Source organism: Urocitellus parryii, chromosome 2, assembly GCF_045843805.1.
Source record: "Urocitellus parryii isolate mUroPar1 chromosome 2, mUroPar1.hap1, whole genome shotgun sequence".
Classification (NCBI taxonomy): Eukaryota; Metazoa; Chordata; class Mammalia; order Rodentia; family Sciuridae; genus Urocitellus; species Urocitellus parryii.
This window is the reverse complement of record NC_135532.1, coordinates 200,961,174-200,977,910: the sequence shown is the minus strand read 5'-3', so window position 1 is coordinate 200,977,910 and position 16,737 is coordinate 200,961,174. Positions and strand designations below refer to the sequence as shown.

The 16,737-nt window shown below is 30.2% G+C and overlaps 1 protein-coding gene across 3 annotated transcripts in view; it reads right to left on the bottom strand.

Moving 5' to 3' along the window:
- Usp25 (ubiquitin specific peptidase 25) overlaps positions 1–16,737 on the bottom strand; it is a 137,862-nt gene that overhangs the window by 9,271 nt on the left and 111,854 nt on the right. For all 3 annotated transcript variants that reach the window (XM_026411960.2, XM_026411967.2, XM_026411974.2), the window contains 3 exons: positions 5,810–5,988; positions 4,006–4,084; positions 1,629–1,708 (listed from right to left, as the gene is read on the bottom strand). In XM_026411960.2, the coding sequence (XP_026267745.1) occupies positions 1,629–1,708; positions 4,006–4,084; positions 5,810–5,988 (338 nt within the window). The remainder of the gene's footprint in view (positions 1–1,628; positions 1,709–4,005; positions 4,085–5,809; positions 5,989–16,737) is intronic.

The following is a 16,737-nucleotide window of genomic DNA, read 5'->3' as shown; positions in this document are numbered from 1 at the left end:
AATAAAATCAAAACTCATTAAATAAATGGGGCTATTAATCAAAACAGCTGTCTACATCAATGAGCAAAATGAATTATTTTATAAACAACACAGTAACTAGGACCTTAATAATTCTTATTTATTTGAACACAATGTTATGTAAAACACTGCTTTTCCTTTTGTATGTGAATTCTTAATACTGTGATAACTATAAAAATGCCAGCACTGTACTCTAGAAGAGCACTACCCAACAGAACTCTCCATAATGGCAAACTGTTGTATTGTGTTGGACAACAGAGCAGCTACCAGCAAAATTTAGCTGCTAAACATTAGAAATGTGGATGGTATGACTGAGAAACAGAAAATTTACTTTTAATAATTTTAATTAATTTAAATTGTGACACACAGTTGGTCACAATTTATACTAGATATAAATGTCCATCTTTTCAATAAATAAATAAATCGTTACCTCAGTGGAGACTTCTTACACTTTATTAAAACAAGAAACAACTCAATGTTCTTTTTCCTTTGCCACAATAATACACTCTATTGAAAGTATAGTACTTAAAAAAAAATCTCTAGTCCAATTAATGTTAAAGATATAAATCAAAAAAGTATGTGCAGAAATAAGTAAATGCAATCTAGTAAATAAATGGCACAGTAAGTCAAAATTCATCCTGACTCTTAATGATAAATAACAGTATTATATAAGTAGAAATTATTTTATTTTAAATTTAAGTGAATATTAATTTAAAATGTGTTTACAGTCACATTACTTACAAGTTTTCTACAGATATATTTTTTATGGTACCTGAGAATTAAAATACTGATACCAGCATCTCTGACTTAAGTCAAGATCAGACTCATAATATGAAAAAGCATAGTGACTTCTGGGTAATGCTAGGGAACAGAAAGGTTTCTCTGCAGGGCTACCAGCTCTTTCAGTCCCCCTACAAAGTTTTGGGGTTTTGATTTAATCCCCTTTCACCCTAAATTTTAAGTGCAGTATCTCAGAGCTAATAAAAACAATGACACTAATGCCAACTCCAGAGGTTTGATTTGTTTATTTAATTATTTATTTAGAGAGAGAGAGAATGAGAGAGAGTTTTTAATATATTTTTTAAAAGTTTTCGATGGACACAACATCTTTATTTTATTTTTATGTGGTGCTGAGGATCGAACCCAGCACCCCGCGTGCATGCCAGGTGAGCACGCTACCTCTTGAGCCACATCCCCAGCCCTAGAAACTTGATTTAAATGGAAAATATATTTTATAGTTATTTGAGAGCCCTAAGTATTGTATTTGCAATTTTTCTGCAATAAAAATTATTCTTAATAAAAAGTTTTTGAAAAATGTATACTATGACCAGGCATAGTGGTGCATGCCTGTAATCCCAGTGGCTTGGGAGGATGAGGCAGGAAGATCATGAGTTCAAAGCCAGCCTCAGCAATTTAGCAAGGACCTAAGCAACTCAAAGAGAGACCCTGTCTCTAAATAAAATACAAAACAGGGTTGGGGATATGGCTCAGTGGTTAAGTGCCCCTGGGTTTAATCCCTGGTATCCCTCCCCCCACAAAAAAAACAAAGTATACTATGAATAAAATCTTTCCTGAGATAAATCTTTTCCTATTTGTGCACTTTGCCTTACCTTTCTCTTTGAAAATTTTCTAATCCAATTATAAGATACATAGTTGTTTCCCTAAATTTCTTATAATCCTGATGCCACTCCTGTAGGTGAAAGAACGAATTAAAAATATAAACACTAAGATTTAAAATTAAAATAAAATTGTTCATAAAGTAACAAACTATTCTGTTTGAGTTAAGAGAAATAAAGAATTCAGGAGAAAAATGATGTAGATAACACTTCACTTTCCAATGAATACATACAGTAATATGTATATAATAACAAATGAACATAATACATATAAAAATTATTAAGTATGAATAGGAAATAAACATCTTTGAACTTCTGTCCATGTTGACATCTACACAGCTTTATACATGTATAAGTGAAATGGATTTCTTATATAAAATTAAGAAATTCAATTTTAGTTTTTTCCCAGTCATTGATTTGCTTGCCATCTCATACGTGTGTCCACTTATGGGTGAATTTGTTTTTCAATCCTGGAGTCTGTCCTATTATTCTAATTTACCTATTTTTATGATAATATTATAGTTATAACAGTTATTAAGACAGTATGTTCAGATTTCTAAATAAGCCTTTCCACACTCTTCCTCAATAAAGTCTCAGAATAGGATTTCTGTCTTACCACAAAATTTTCCCATTAGATTATTAAGCTCCATAAAACAACTTGCTGGAATTTTCATAGGAACTACATTCAATCTATAAACCATTGCAAAAAACTGACATTTTTACAAATCAGTTTTCCAAATATCTTATGTGCTTCCATTTATTTACTTAGGTCTCTAATTTTCCACAAAAGTTTTGTAATTTTTCTCTGCAGATTTCATGCACATATTTTGTTAAATTTATTTCGAAGTATTCATTTCAGGTAAGAATAAAAACATTTCAGTGAACTTTATGATCTTGATGCCATTGTAAATGGTTATTTTTATAAATTTCATTTTCTGATTATTTGCTACAGGTATATGAACATCAAATTAATATGTAAAGTAGATTTGTGTTGCAAAGTTGTTTCGTGGTAATAAATTTCTGTGGATTTTGTTCTAATTTCTGAGTACAAAAATATGCAAATAATGACTGTTTCTTCTTTTTCAATGTTTTACTTTTTGCTTGGTTTTGTTGCCTTTCTATATTTTTCCTGATCACAAAATATAAGCATTCAGTGTTCACAATTTGTATTTGTTATAGTTTTGGGTTTATTTTTACTTTTAGTGAATTTAACTATGCACTTGCAAGTGAATTAAAGTAGTTACCATACATTCAAAGTTAGCTAGGGGTTTTCATCAAAAATAGTGTTTTTCTGGATCTTCCTTTTCTCTGCTAATGTGGAAAATCATATTAATTATTTAGAGGAATCTAAAGTAACAAAGTTTATAAATGGGACCAAATATTAATCAAAGACACATAGGAAAGCAATTTAAAATCACTAGACTTATAAATAAAAAGTCAGCAGATAGTTAAATTTAAAAGGTTGAAGAAATATCAGGTCCCTGAATTGGTCAATTACAATAAAAATATCTTATATATTGGTTTTTTTTTTTTTTGGGGGGGGCAGCACTGGGGATTGAGTCCATGACCTTGCACATGCTAAAGCAAGTGTTCTCTATTACAAAGCTATACTATCAGACCAAAAACATAATTTTTAAAGCCAAACTTAATATAGAGAGGATTTTGTACACAAATTCCATAATCAATCACAGAAGGGAGTGTATGTGTACACTCTCACACACAGCACTATCTCACAATGACAAATACATATGGCATATGACTAAAATGAAACTTTAACTTTTCCCAAAATATGTGACAAAGTAAACTGAAAGAAAAAAATACTGCACACTGTCAGTATGTCAGGGTAGTATAGCAGTCAAGAGTACAATTTCTATTACACAAGTTGTGAACTTGTAGCTATGAAAATATGAGGCAGGCTATTTTACTATTCTATGCCTTATTTTCTCATATGTAAAACAATAATAAGAATACAATCTCCCTCATGGTGTTCCTGTCTGGATTAAATCAGTTTACATATGCAAATGGATCAAAAGATATTAATAGGTAATAAAAAATTGCAAAACTAACAATGCAATTTGCCACTTGTTTTTAAACTAGAAAAGCTCATCTTAAAAGTAACTGAGAATTAGTATTAAAATCCAAGAGAACTGGGCATAAAACAAAAAACTTCCCTTTTGTTTTTAAACTTTTGGATCTACATGTCATTATATCAAAGTAATTCTACAATTATTTATAGAAGTACTAATAATTTTGGCATTGACTCAGACATTTAATTTTTTATCATTCATAATGAACTGAAATGAAATGAAAAGAATATCAGTAAAATACATGACACCTAAATCTAAATCAACCTTTCAAAACACCACATTACCTCATATTCCTCCAAGTTTACTTCTTCAGGTTTTATCATTTCTAGTTTGGCTTGAGCAACTTTCATTATGTTGTGACACCTTCAAATAAAAGAAATATATTGCTAAATCAAAAGCAAAATCCATAAAAACTAAAAAAAAATGTGCTAAATGTATAAAACATAAAATCCATTTTCACTTGAAGAAATAACCTTTAAAGTGAAAAGTGTGGCTTTTGAATCAATGTTGGATCACTACAAAGTAGAAAGCATCAATAATTTTAATTCAAAGTTACTATGTTATATTTACATATCGCTTATTTAAATGCAGTTTGCCTGGGAAAAAATGAAACTTGGTTTTTATAATGTTTATGTTTAAGCAAGCTGAAGAGACACTGTACCTTCTTTTTTTCCCCAAATGGCAGTATTCTTTTAAAAATGAACCTATTATTTCAGGTGAAAATAAAAACATTTCAATAGACTTTCTGATCAGAATAGACTTTTCTGATCTGATTTCAATAGACTTTCTGATCTGATTTCAATAGACTAAAGAAATCGCCACAAAATATATTTAGTATATAAGATGCATCTAATTCTCGTCTTTCAAGCACAAGAAAGATCAAATTGTCCAAACAGACTGACTACTTGGGGTTCCCAAAGAGAGATAATTGCAAAAGATTGTAAAGTTAATGTGATTAACCCATAAACTCCTTCCCCAAAGTCAACAGCACATTGTAACATAGGACATTGACAGCTTAGATAATAAGGGTCAGAATCATTAAGTTTTTTACAGTTGAATATAACAATTTTAAGTGATCACATACTACTACTAATATAAATCGCAATAGCTAACATTCATTGAACTAGATATGTTTAAAACCATCTACTTAATTTTTTCACTTAATTCTAAATTTCACAGCAGACAAAATATGAGGCAACAACTGATCCTAGGTACTTTGTTTCTCCTCATATCGTCCTCTGATATAGTTTTAAAATTCAGTATTTCCAAGATATTCATAAAAGGACAATCATCTACTTCAGAATTAAATTGTAATTACATTAAAAGAGCATAAATCTTTCCATAAAGTAACTTTTAATACCTTAGGCCTTTATTTAGGTTTAAATTTATTGTAGTAGCATTCATTCTAATTAGATAAAATTTTAATTTTCAACATTAGCAATTTTATAGACATTTCTATGAGAACACAGTTTTGGGTGAATCAAATTAAGTTAACCATTCAAAGCCCTTTTCATATGTTAGTGAATGCTTTAATTACTGTATTTATATACAAAACTAAAACTTTCCCCAGTGATTCTCACAGAGGAGTGATTCTCACAGAATGATTTTGCTCCCCAGTGGTTAGTTGGGAATATCTTAAGATATTTAATGCTGTTGTAATCTAGGGTTACTACCGGCATCTAGCAGGTAGAAGTCAGGGATATTGCCAGATAATCGTAGAAATCACAGGACAGCCCGGACAACAAAATTATCTAACCTAACACGCCCATGGTGTAAAAGTTGAGAAATCATGTTTTTTTCCTAAAATACTGAGTCCCATAAGGACTGTGATTTCTTGATATACAATTAAAATATACTAAAATTACCAAATTATTTTCAGTTCAAACTTTAAAGGGCCATGATTATAGACTAAAATTTTAGAGAAATTATAACCCAACCATCCAAATTAGCTGAGATCAAATCTTGTGGTAGATTTATTAAAATGAGTTCACATGTGCATAAAATAAACATATAAAAATTGCACTAGGGGTCTACAACAAAACAAGTATAATTCTAGCATATGAATAAGATATTTTATTTTCATATTACCTTTCATCAAAACTCAAATTTCTGTCTCCAAATTGTTCCAACAATGTTTTCTCAATGATCTTCTTTGGCGCCTGGTTCTGGATGAAGTAGACCACTACGTGATGCAGACGATAATCTGTTTCTGGTGGGGTGTCTTCTTGGGCCAACTTAACCAACCTTGAATACTCCAATTTAATTGCCTAGAAAATGCAACAAAATGATCTTTTTGGTCAATCATGATAGTTAAATTCCTTCGATATTACGTTTTAAATTTTTACTGCAAATGCCTTTTTCCCTTTAATGTGCTACAAATAAGACAATTTATCAAAGAACACTGTCCCACATTACATACTTCCAAAGTTTTGTGAATGACTGGCCACATAGGCCATATGTATTCTTGCTATATCTACACACAGCAGTAATAAAAAAAAAATTTAAGCTTATGATGTGACTGATTTCGTAAACTGTATTAAGAGCTGGTCAAAGTATATTACAGGCATCATAAGGTAGACATGCTAAGTTTTCTTATTCTGTTTTATCTTTCTAGCATCAGTCTGCATATCCAAATTCTATGATATACAGCTCCCCAAAACACCTATATCTGAAAGAAAATGGCTGGCTCTCAAGTGCATAGAAATTCTACTACAACCACATTTTAGCTAAATAGTCCACAAATAAATAATAAAATATCAAATCATTAACATTCATTTGTTACCACAAAGTGATTTCTTTGTTGCAACAATAGCTATTGAATTTTATTAGCATAGTAATAATGATTCTATACTGTGAACACTTTTATTACCTTGATGCTTGGTTTTTCTTTATAGACACAAATACTTCAGAATTTATATGTAATTATAAAGATCAAATATTCATTAAAATTCACTGATATTTGTTATTTTTCATCATAATTACATTTCCACATATGAGCAAAATCTGGAAAATATTTGACTCTATAAATCTATTTATAGATTTATACACCAAATACTGCTGAAGCCCATGTGATTAAAGAGAACTTTCATAAAATTCATTTATATTAGGATAATATCTAAATTTATTCTATTAACCATAAAGTATTTTGTTCTACATGCAAGACACATTACAAAAAATCCATTTTATTACAAAGTTTTTGCTTTTACATACATGCCTTTCTTAACTAATTCTTGGCCATCCAGAGGTTATTATCTATGTGGCCATACTTTATTGAAAGAAGAAAAAGTAACATACATTAAATAAAATATCCTAGTTATATTATACTTCACTAAGGGGAAGGCTAACAAGTCCTTTCTATACAGTAAAGTATTATAAATAGAATGAAATAAGTATTTTTCAAAGAAGGAAAATTTGACCTTTCTTCCCAAGATATACGTGTCATTCCAAAGTCTTAACTTCTTGTGATTAAAAAACATGTAGATAATCAAAGGATCATCATTGTATGACTAATTAGCACACATAAGCTTGCTTTGAACTTGAAAATATATTATCCCATGGAAAGGGATAAAAGAGCACATGTTCAATTAATAAAGTATATTGAATTTGAGAAAAAAATGTGAAACATAGATTTCAATAACCATTCATTATTGTTATTATGGCTCTGAGACAATGACTGTTATAAACTAGTAGAAGACTTTTAGAAGAATAAATGTTTCAGATGTCATTCATGTGTTTGGTCAGAATTGGGTTTGTATTGAGTCTCCTAAAATAATATTGATTTACACTTGAGGAATTAAAACATAACCCTACCTATATTCCCCATTCAAATAGAAGTATGATTTTTATAGCAGATTTTATTAGTGAAATAAAATATATAACCTCTTGTAATTTATGTTTACCTCTTGATTTTGTTCAATATAAGATTGTATAAATTTTCAAAATGAATCCTAAATTTGGTCACAGAACATTTCAATTTACAGTTTCTAAACCAGTAGGGATGTGAGACATTTTCAAACACATACATACACACACACTTTTGCAAGCATAAAGACATTTCTCAACTATTTTTTTTATAAATTTCCTTCTTAAAAAATTTTAGAGCTTTTAAAATAAACTTGAATCTATTCAACTTCTGAACTGATGTTCCATGTTGTTACATTTTATAGGGCTCAATACAATCGGTATTATGTATAAAGTTAACATTATGATAAATTACTTCTACCTACTTCCTTATTATTCTGTTCTAAAATCATATTTGTCATATTTTCTGGCTACCTACGATGATAATTATTTTAAGATAATTACTACAGAGACTGCTGATGATACCATTACAACATGAAATATGATACTGGTCATTAAGTAATAGAACAGCTTTGTATTTCCTTTTTTAACTTTTACACCAGGTTTTAATAAGATGCAGTGTTACCTGCTGAATCTTATTTTTCATTACTCTAGAACATGGACCTCCTCCCACCTAGGTCAGGTTCCCTAACCCCAACTCGCCAGGCAAATGCATAACTGTCTTTGTTTCTCAGGTGCCCTGTGCATATGATTTCTTTTCTTATTCATTCCCCATATATCTACACATGACCCATTCAGTAAAACTCAGTGAAGCCACTTTTAATTCTAAAGATGCAACTTTCTATCTACTATTTTCTATTTTTCTAAATCATAATAGAAAATCATATTCTAAATGTACTTCTTACAGGATTTATTTTGATGTAACTATACTCAAACATTAGAAACCATTATACAAACACAGCTCATTCTGATAGCAGTAAGATCTAATAAATTGACTAGATTAAGTTTCAGAAAGCCAGGTACACCAGTTATTAATTAACTGCAAAATAAAACAAAGAACATATTCCTTTAAGTCTTAATATTTTTATTTGTAAAATAATTAAGGGAGAATACATATATTATCTGTGTAGCATTTTTTTAAAATTAACAGTATACCAAGACATGAAAAGAAAATCTAATTCATATTTAAAATTCCTAAAGGTTGAAATCATAAGTTATTTTCTCTGAATATAATGAAATAAAAATAATTAAAAATAAAGGTAAACACTTAGAACTTTAAAAATAGTATTTTAAATTCTTTTTGGCCAAAGAGAATTTTGGAATAAAATTTATATTTACATTATGAATATAAGGTGTCAAAACCTATAGAATTTATGATTAAAAAAATCCCAACTTGAATGAAATAAAATTTATTTCAAAAATTTAGAAAAAGAGAAAACAAACCAAAATAAAGTAGGAGAAATAAAAATGATGTGATATTTTGATAGCCAAATGCTTTTTCTTTTCAGAAAGATAAAAAGATAAATGGAAGAGCAATAAGGAAAATAAAATTCAACAACAGAAAGAAGAAAGGTAATACCACAAAATCTAGAAAAAAGGTTTTCAAATATATTAAAGAATAGCACACATGATTCTGTCAATAAACTATAGTATCTTTTAAAAATAAATTGAATTGCTTTTAGTACAAAACTGAAGAGATGGAGCAAAACTGCAGAAGAACTTTTAAAAGTACCTGACACTGAGACAATCAGGCCCACACTGCTTTAGAGCTGCACTATTATGTCAGACCTTCAAAGACCAGATGATGTCTATGATACCTAAACTCACCTAGAGCCTGAAAAAAGAAGGGAAGGAAGAAAGGGAAGAAGGAAGGAATCCTCTGCAATGACTATATGCTACTATAACTCAGGTATCAAAATTGGTGAATATTTTTTAAAAGTATACATCAATTTTTTTCTATATACACAGTCATCAAGTCATATCTATTTCTGGTAAAGAAACTGCAGAGTACAAAAATATGCAGTAATAAATAATTTTTATAATTATTTTTAAAAGATGGATCAAAATTAAGATAATTTACCTTACAAGCTGCCAGAGAAAACTGCTCAGCATTTCAATAGATGAATTACATGTGCTGTGTGTGTGTGTGTGTGTGTGTGTGTGTGTGTGTGTATGTGAGAGAGAGAGAGAGAGAAAGAGAGAGAGAGAGAAAAAAAAGAGATAGATAGATAGATAGATAGATAGATAGATAGATAGATAGATGCTGGGTAGATGTATTAAAAACTGTAGAATATAATACCAATCAATTTGAAAGAAAACCCCACACCACAAATTTGAGAAAATGTTTTTAAAGTTATAAAGGTAATCTAGAAGAAACCTATACTATCTATCCCTTATACTTAATAATAAAACAACAGAGGGCTGGGGTTGTGGCTCAGAGGTAGAATGCTCATCTAGCATGAATGAGGCACTGGATTAAATTCTCAGCACCACATAAAGTAAAATAATAAAGTCACTGTGTCCACCTATAATTTAAAAATAATAAATAAAAAATAATAAAACAATAGAGACATTCTCATTAAAATTAAAAACTAGACAAAGATTCAATTACCATTATTTCAATATTGGGAATATGTTCTAAAACTTCTGGTCAACATAATAAAACCAGAAATGATATAATAAATAAATTTAATGCAAATAAATAATTACTGGGAAATTTGGATGAAATCAAGAGATATGAATAAAACAACTAGACATTGTATATAAAATTATTCTTCCTATTACCTATACTTTCAGTAACTTTATAGGAAAAGTAGGAGCAAATGACCCAATTCATAAAGGCAAAAACTGTAAAAGTATATCTGGAATATATCTAGAAATAAATTACAAAGATAGAAGACCTAGTAAGACCTATATCTAGATCTTGTACATTGAATAATAAATTAAAAAACTATAAGACCATTAAACAGAAAACTATAAAACCTTCCTAAACAATATAACCACATGACAGAAGTAAAAAGACATATCATATTCCTTTTGGGAGATAACCAAAATACTAAAAATATAATTTTCCACACTATCCTAAGTAAATGGATATCTATAATGCAAGTACAATCAATTTCTAAAAGGATTTGGGGAGGTTCGTGATGACTGATTCTAAAAATCATCAAAAAAGACCTTCATCAAAATTAAATAAATAAATTTTGATAGGAGATTACACTTTATGTCATTTTATCAAACCACCAACAATAGGAATAAAAATATCAACGTAACTATTTGAAGGTAATTTGAATCTTGTCAACACTTAAAATTTGCAAGCACTTTAACTCACTAATCCTTGCTATGTTCACAAGTATTCAATAATATATCTATAAAAATATTCACAATAATTTTGGAAATGATCCAGACATCCAGCCACAAAGTAGTTAATGATAAATTTAATAACAGCTAATCTTTTTCAAGTATTAATTATGTGACATACTTGCTAATGAGTTCCATGTGGATTATTTAATTCTTAAGACAATTTCTCATTTATAAATGAAAAATCTGGCTCTGATAATTTAATAAACTGCCTAGGTCACATAGCTAATAAGAGATAAATTTAGGATTTAAACTTAGTATAAAGCCAAAAGTACAGCCCCTGCTGTAATAGCCAGTCTGGGACAGAGTTTCCTAACCTTGAGCATGAATAAATTAGAGGTGTGCTGAAATACTGATTCATCACCCTGTTCAGATGCCAGGAGCTGCTAGGTACATCCCTGTTAGACATATATTACCATTTTTGTCATAACACAAAAAAAACTGCAATTATCAAAAACAATATTTAAACACGTTACTTACACTAAACTCAATCAAATAATGAGATAAATCTACTAATTCTGATATGAATAATCACCCACCATTTTATATGAAAAAAACTCAAGTAAAAGAAGCAAACAGAAGAACATATTTTTCATGTATATTTTCATGTATAAATATGTAGATGAATGTTTAAATTTAAGTACATCTTGTCTGTCTATACCTAACTATCTAAGAGGATATACAGGAATCAGTTCAATAGAAGTGAGCTGTGGGGGAGCTGGGTTGTAGCTCAGTAGAGTGTTTGCCTATCATGTGTGAGGCCCTGGATTCAATCCTTAGCACCACATAAAAATAAATAAATAAAATAAAGATATTGTGTCCATCTACAACTAAAAATTTAAAAAAGAAAGAAGTGAGGTAAGGAGTGGGAATTAGGAAGTGAGAGAAAACCACTGTAGTCTACATCTTGATGTATGCATTATTAATTTAAATGTCACTTTTTCTAAGCCTTCTATTTTCTCTATATGCTCTTCCCCCTTCAAATTGCTTCTTCTTCATACTGATTACAATTCTAATTAATGTTTGCTTTCCTACTAGAAAAGATGATTCATTAGGCAGAAACTCAGTCCATAATTATTCCAGTTATATCCACTGGAGTTAGGAGAGAGTTTTGCATATTTTTATGTCCATCAACAGTAGATTGGGAAAAAATCATAGTATAGCCAGAAAATGAAAGACCATAATGAGAACAAACAAATTGCAATTATATCCAATTAAGCAGATGAAGCTCCAAACGTGTTAAGTAAACGCAGTCAGATCGACAGGACCTGACTCTAAATATGTAAAAGTCAACAAGAAAACTCATTTATGTTGCCACTAGTCCCAATATATACTACTTCTGGGTAGAAACAAAGCAGTTATAGGAAGGTGAAACAAAGGTAGCTTTAAGAGCACTGCTAAGATTCTTCTTCTTGGCCTGAATGATGGTTTCATGGCCTAAGTTCACTCCAGGACAATTCATTGAGTGTATAATTACAAACTATATACTTTTCACCATGCCTTTTACTCTAATAAAGGTTATATCAACTGGGGACAATTATGAAACATTAAAATAACAAGAAAAAAAGTTTTATAATACAGAACTGTTATTACATCATTAAAACACTAAGGATGCTATAATAGGTATAGACAAAAAATTTCAAAAAGGAAATTTTCATTGTCTTTCAAGGTGTAATCCAGTGACTATAAATATACTATCACCCTGCTACCTCTACCCCTGCATACATACACACAACAAGTACTTTAAAAAATATTCCTTTTTATTTTCTTGCTCTTATTTTTGCTTATTATAATAGCTTTATATTGTTTTCTGGATTTCATTTACTTGACAGAATTTTCTCTTTCAACCACTACTATTATGCGGTGTTTTCTATTTATAGTGAAAATGTAAATATAAAGTCAAACCAAGAGGACAAGGTAAATGTAGTTCAGTCTCTTGGTCTTCTGTTGTTTATTCTTCCAAGTCAGCTGCCTATGAATTCTTTCATATTGTATGTTTACATATTGTGTGTTTACAAGGGTGGACTTACATGAGGGAGTGGCCTGTAGGTAAAAGAGTCCTTCTGATTGAGTTGGTAATTCCCCCTAAGTCACAGGTTAAACCTTACCAAATCCACTTCACTCAGACCTAACTTTCACTCTCCAGATCTTTTTCATCAGAGATAAGCTGAGAGTTTCATCAGATGATTATATAATTACCTACCACACACAGCATTACAAACTTGTCTGATCATAATGCATAAGGAGATCCACAGTTAGAAGTACTTAAACATGCCCAATATTTAAAGGTTTCTCTCAAAGAGTTAATGTAAAATAAATCTGAAAACATTTTTTTCAGTTATGTGACAGAAAGGAGATATTAAAAAATTTTCCCTCAATTTATAATAACCCAAACCTTAAAGGAATAATAATAATAATAATAATAATGCTATATGTAATTTATGAAACTAGGAAGGCAGCAGTAGCTATCACAGGTTACATAATGTGCTGTGTACATACTCTGTTAATCCTGAATGTTGATGATGATTAGAATTAATTGCCAAGAAAACCCAGAAAGCTTAAATACACCAATAACTTGGGGAAAAAACCAACCAACAAACAAAAATGTTAAAAGATCCACCACCAAAAAGGTGGGGATGAGTGGGTGGGTTCTCTGATTTTATGACTTAAGTTCTAACCTACTTTTTTGCAAAGATAATTCCTATGCCAACCACATTGCAGTATAAAAAGAAAAGCTTCCAAATTCATTTATTAAACAAATATAACCATAATAGCGAATCTGAAAAAGACAACCCAAAGGTAAAAAGAGACCAAATTCATTAATATGTTTTGTAGAAAGTCCAAATAAAATGCTATTGAACTAAATTTAAATTGTGTACATTTGAATTCATAAATAAAAGTGTAGTAAAGAAAGTGTTCTAAACAATGAAGAAAATTTATATAATGTTGGATGAGAATAGACCATTTAATATAGCAATTAAATTCCAAAATCCATAAGGAGGAGAAAGATTTGAAAACATAAAAATTTTAAACTTCTTTATGGAAAGTCATAGTAAACTAATTCAAATAGAAGTGGCAGACTGGGGTAAAACACAGGATGGGTGTCCACACAGAAGATGATATGTAATCAATGAAAGCATATCTGTACAGCATGGAATACTGCAAGTAATAAAGATAATGCAGTAAACATGCTATCTTAATTTAAGAGCTCATAATATAGTTGAGTGATATAAATTATAAAATAATATGAAGAGTAAAATCTACATTAAAAATGAGATCAAGGATATTTTTCTATACATAAATAAAGAGTACATTTATGTTGTTAAAACCAAATGGAAAAGGCAAGAAAGGATGCACTGTGCCTAGCATGGTAATAACAGGGAAGTTGCAAACACTGCCATTTAATTTCATTTTAGTCAGGTACATCTTGGTGAATGACTGAACTTCACATATTGTTTTTTTGCATGACAAGTTTTTTTTCTTTTTTATGTATGTATGTATTTATTTATTTATTTTTATTAGTTGTTCAAAACATTACAAAGCTCTTGACATATCATATTTCAAACATTTGATTCAAGTGGGTTATGAACTAGTTTGGATATTTTCCTACAATATAATTTCCTGGGTTCAAGCACAACTTTTCAAACAAACTTCTCATAACATTTGCATCTGAATCATGGGAACTGCTGAAATACCTTAGTTTTTTTATAAGATTATTATGACAGTCCGTTTCACAACACCATAGAGATGGTGAGAAAATATTAAGTGACCTTCGATGTGATTCTGCAACTTGTATTTGGGGTAAAAATGGGAGTTCATAACCCACTTGAATCAAATGTATGAAAGATTATATGTCATGAGTTATGTAATGTTTTGAACAACCAATAAAAAAAATTCCTACAAGATAAATATTGTTGGGTAAAGGGAGCATGTGCTAAGGAATGGAAAAATCTCTGAAAGGTGCATAGGAGCTTTTGATTTTTTGAAGGGGGGTTCTCTTTAGAACATGAGTCATATTTTTTGAATATCCTTATGGTTGGTATCTCAGTTAAGCAGAGTCAGAGACAGAGATCACACAAGCTATTTCTCCCAGGGAATAGTTTGTGAAGTTCTGGCTTTTCATGACAAGTTTTTTTTTAAAAAATGGTATCAGCTAGAATTTTCTAAATGCTAATTATTTACTTTTATTAAAAAACATTAATTAAAATTAAATAATTGTATTAATTAACCACAGAAAGTATTTACATAAATTACACAAAAATGCATTCTTCAATTACAGAAGGGTAAAAATGTACAGAGATGTTATAACCATACATAATACTAAAGAAAGATTAAGTTATTAATAACTTAACTAATATTATAGTTATTAAGTTAAGCCATGCAGGAGATCAAAATGTTCCAACTCAGATATATTTCTTTAGCCTATTTCAAGACAGCTATTCAGAGGGGCTGCTGACACAGGAATAGCTCAGAAGACTTGTCCTGTTGTGGAAGAGATCTGCATCTGCAGCAAAAGCAAAGAGCTGATGCAAAAAGGCTCTCGCTGAACCCCCCCATCTGCCTGAGAAAGACGGTTTCACTGGAGGAAGATACTGGAATAGGACCTCTAGCCTAGGCAGATTACTCTAGGCAGTCTTACTGAAAAATTTTATTTGCACAATAGGACAACCCTGGTTCACCTTGCTCCTTTCCTCAATCTCACACAGCTTGTACCTCACAAAGCTGCCACCTCCCCCTCTGTTTTGGGGGTTCAAAATGCTACTTATGTTTCAACCTTCTGACCCTTCCTTTGAGACTTATGCTTTGTGTATGACTCACTTCTTCCTATACCTTAATATATTTGCATGCTCTTTTTCCCCTGTTAATCCATTTCCATTTTATTTCATGTTGAAATTATTAAAACATACAAAAGAGAAAACTAAAAAATTTCCCTATATATGTATAAAATAGCTAACTTTGTAGGTTGGATATGGTATTGGAAATTTTTAACAAATGAATTAAAAAACAAAAAAAGTTCTATCAGAAAACCTTTAACACATACTTGTTTCCACCTCCATCTGTACCTGGACTAAAACAATGGCATAAAAAGTAAAGCTAGTAATAATAGCAATAATAGTGATATTATAAGGTTAAATTTTAATAATTTAATATCTGATGTAATAATTTAATTTGAATAATTATATTGCAAGGCTAAATTTTGAGCCTTTATTTTTCTATTTATTTATTTTTATTTTATATATGACAGCAGAATGCATTATAATTCTTATTACACATATAGAGCACAATTTTTCATATCTCTGGTTGTATACAGAGTATATTAACACCAATTCATGTCTTCATACACTTGCTTTTGATAATAATGATCTTCATATTCCACCATCATTAATTACCCCATGCCCCCTCCCTTCCCCTCCAACCCCTGTGCCCTAAAGTTCCCTCTATTTCCTCCCATGCTCCCTTTTCCTATCCCACTATGAATCAGCCTCCTTATGAGCCTTTAGTATCAACCAAATACTACTTTAATTTATAAACTTGTTTAGAATTCATAATGAGCAAACAGAATAGAGTTATTATTATTATCTCCATTTAACACTTATGGAAATAAATATAGAAAGGTTGAATAATTTGCCCAGGATCAAAGCAGTGGGACAAGCCTTTGATCCAAGGCAATTTGATTCCTAATATCAAGCTTTACGCTATGTCCTTTCTAATGTATGTTCTAGATATTCTTATAAGTGACTTTTCAACAGACTGAAAGTAGGTTAAGGGAATGTCACTGTGGTAAGGAGAGTCCTTAGTGAGTCAATCAGAGATACTGGAATAATTATCTGATGAAGGACAATAGATCCACATGC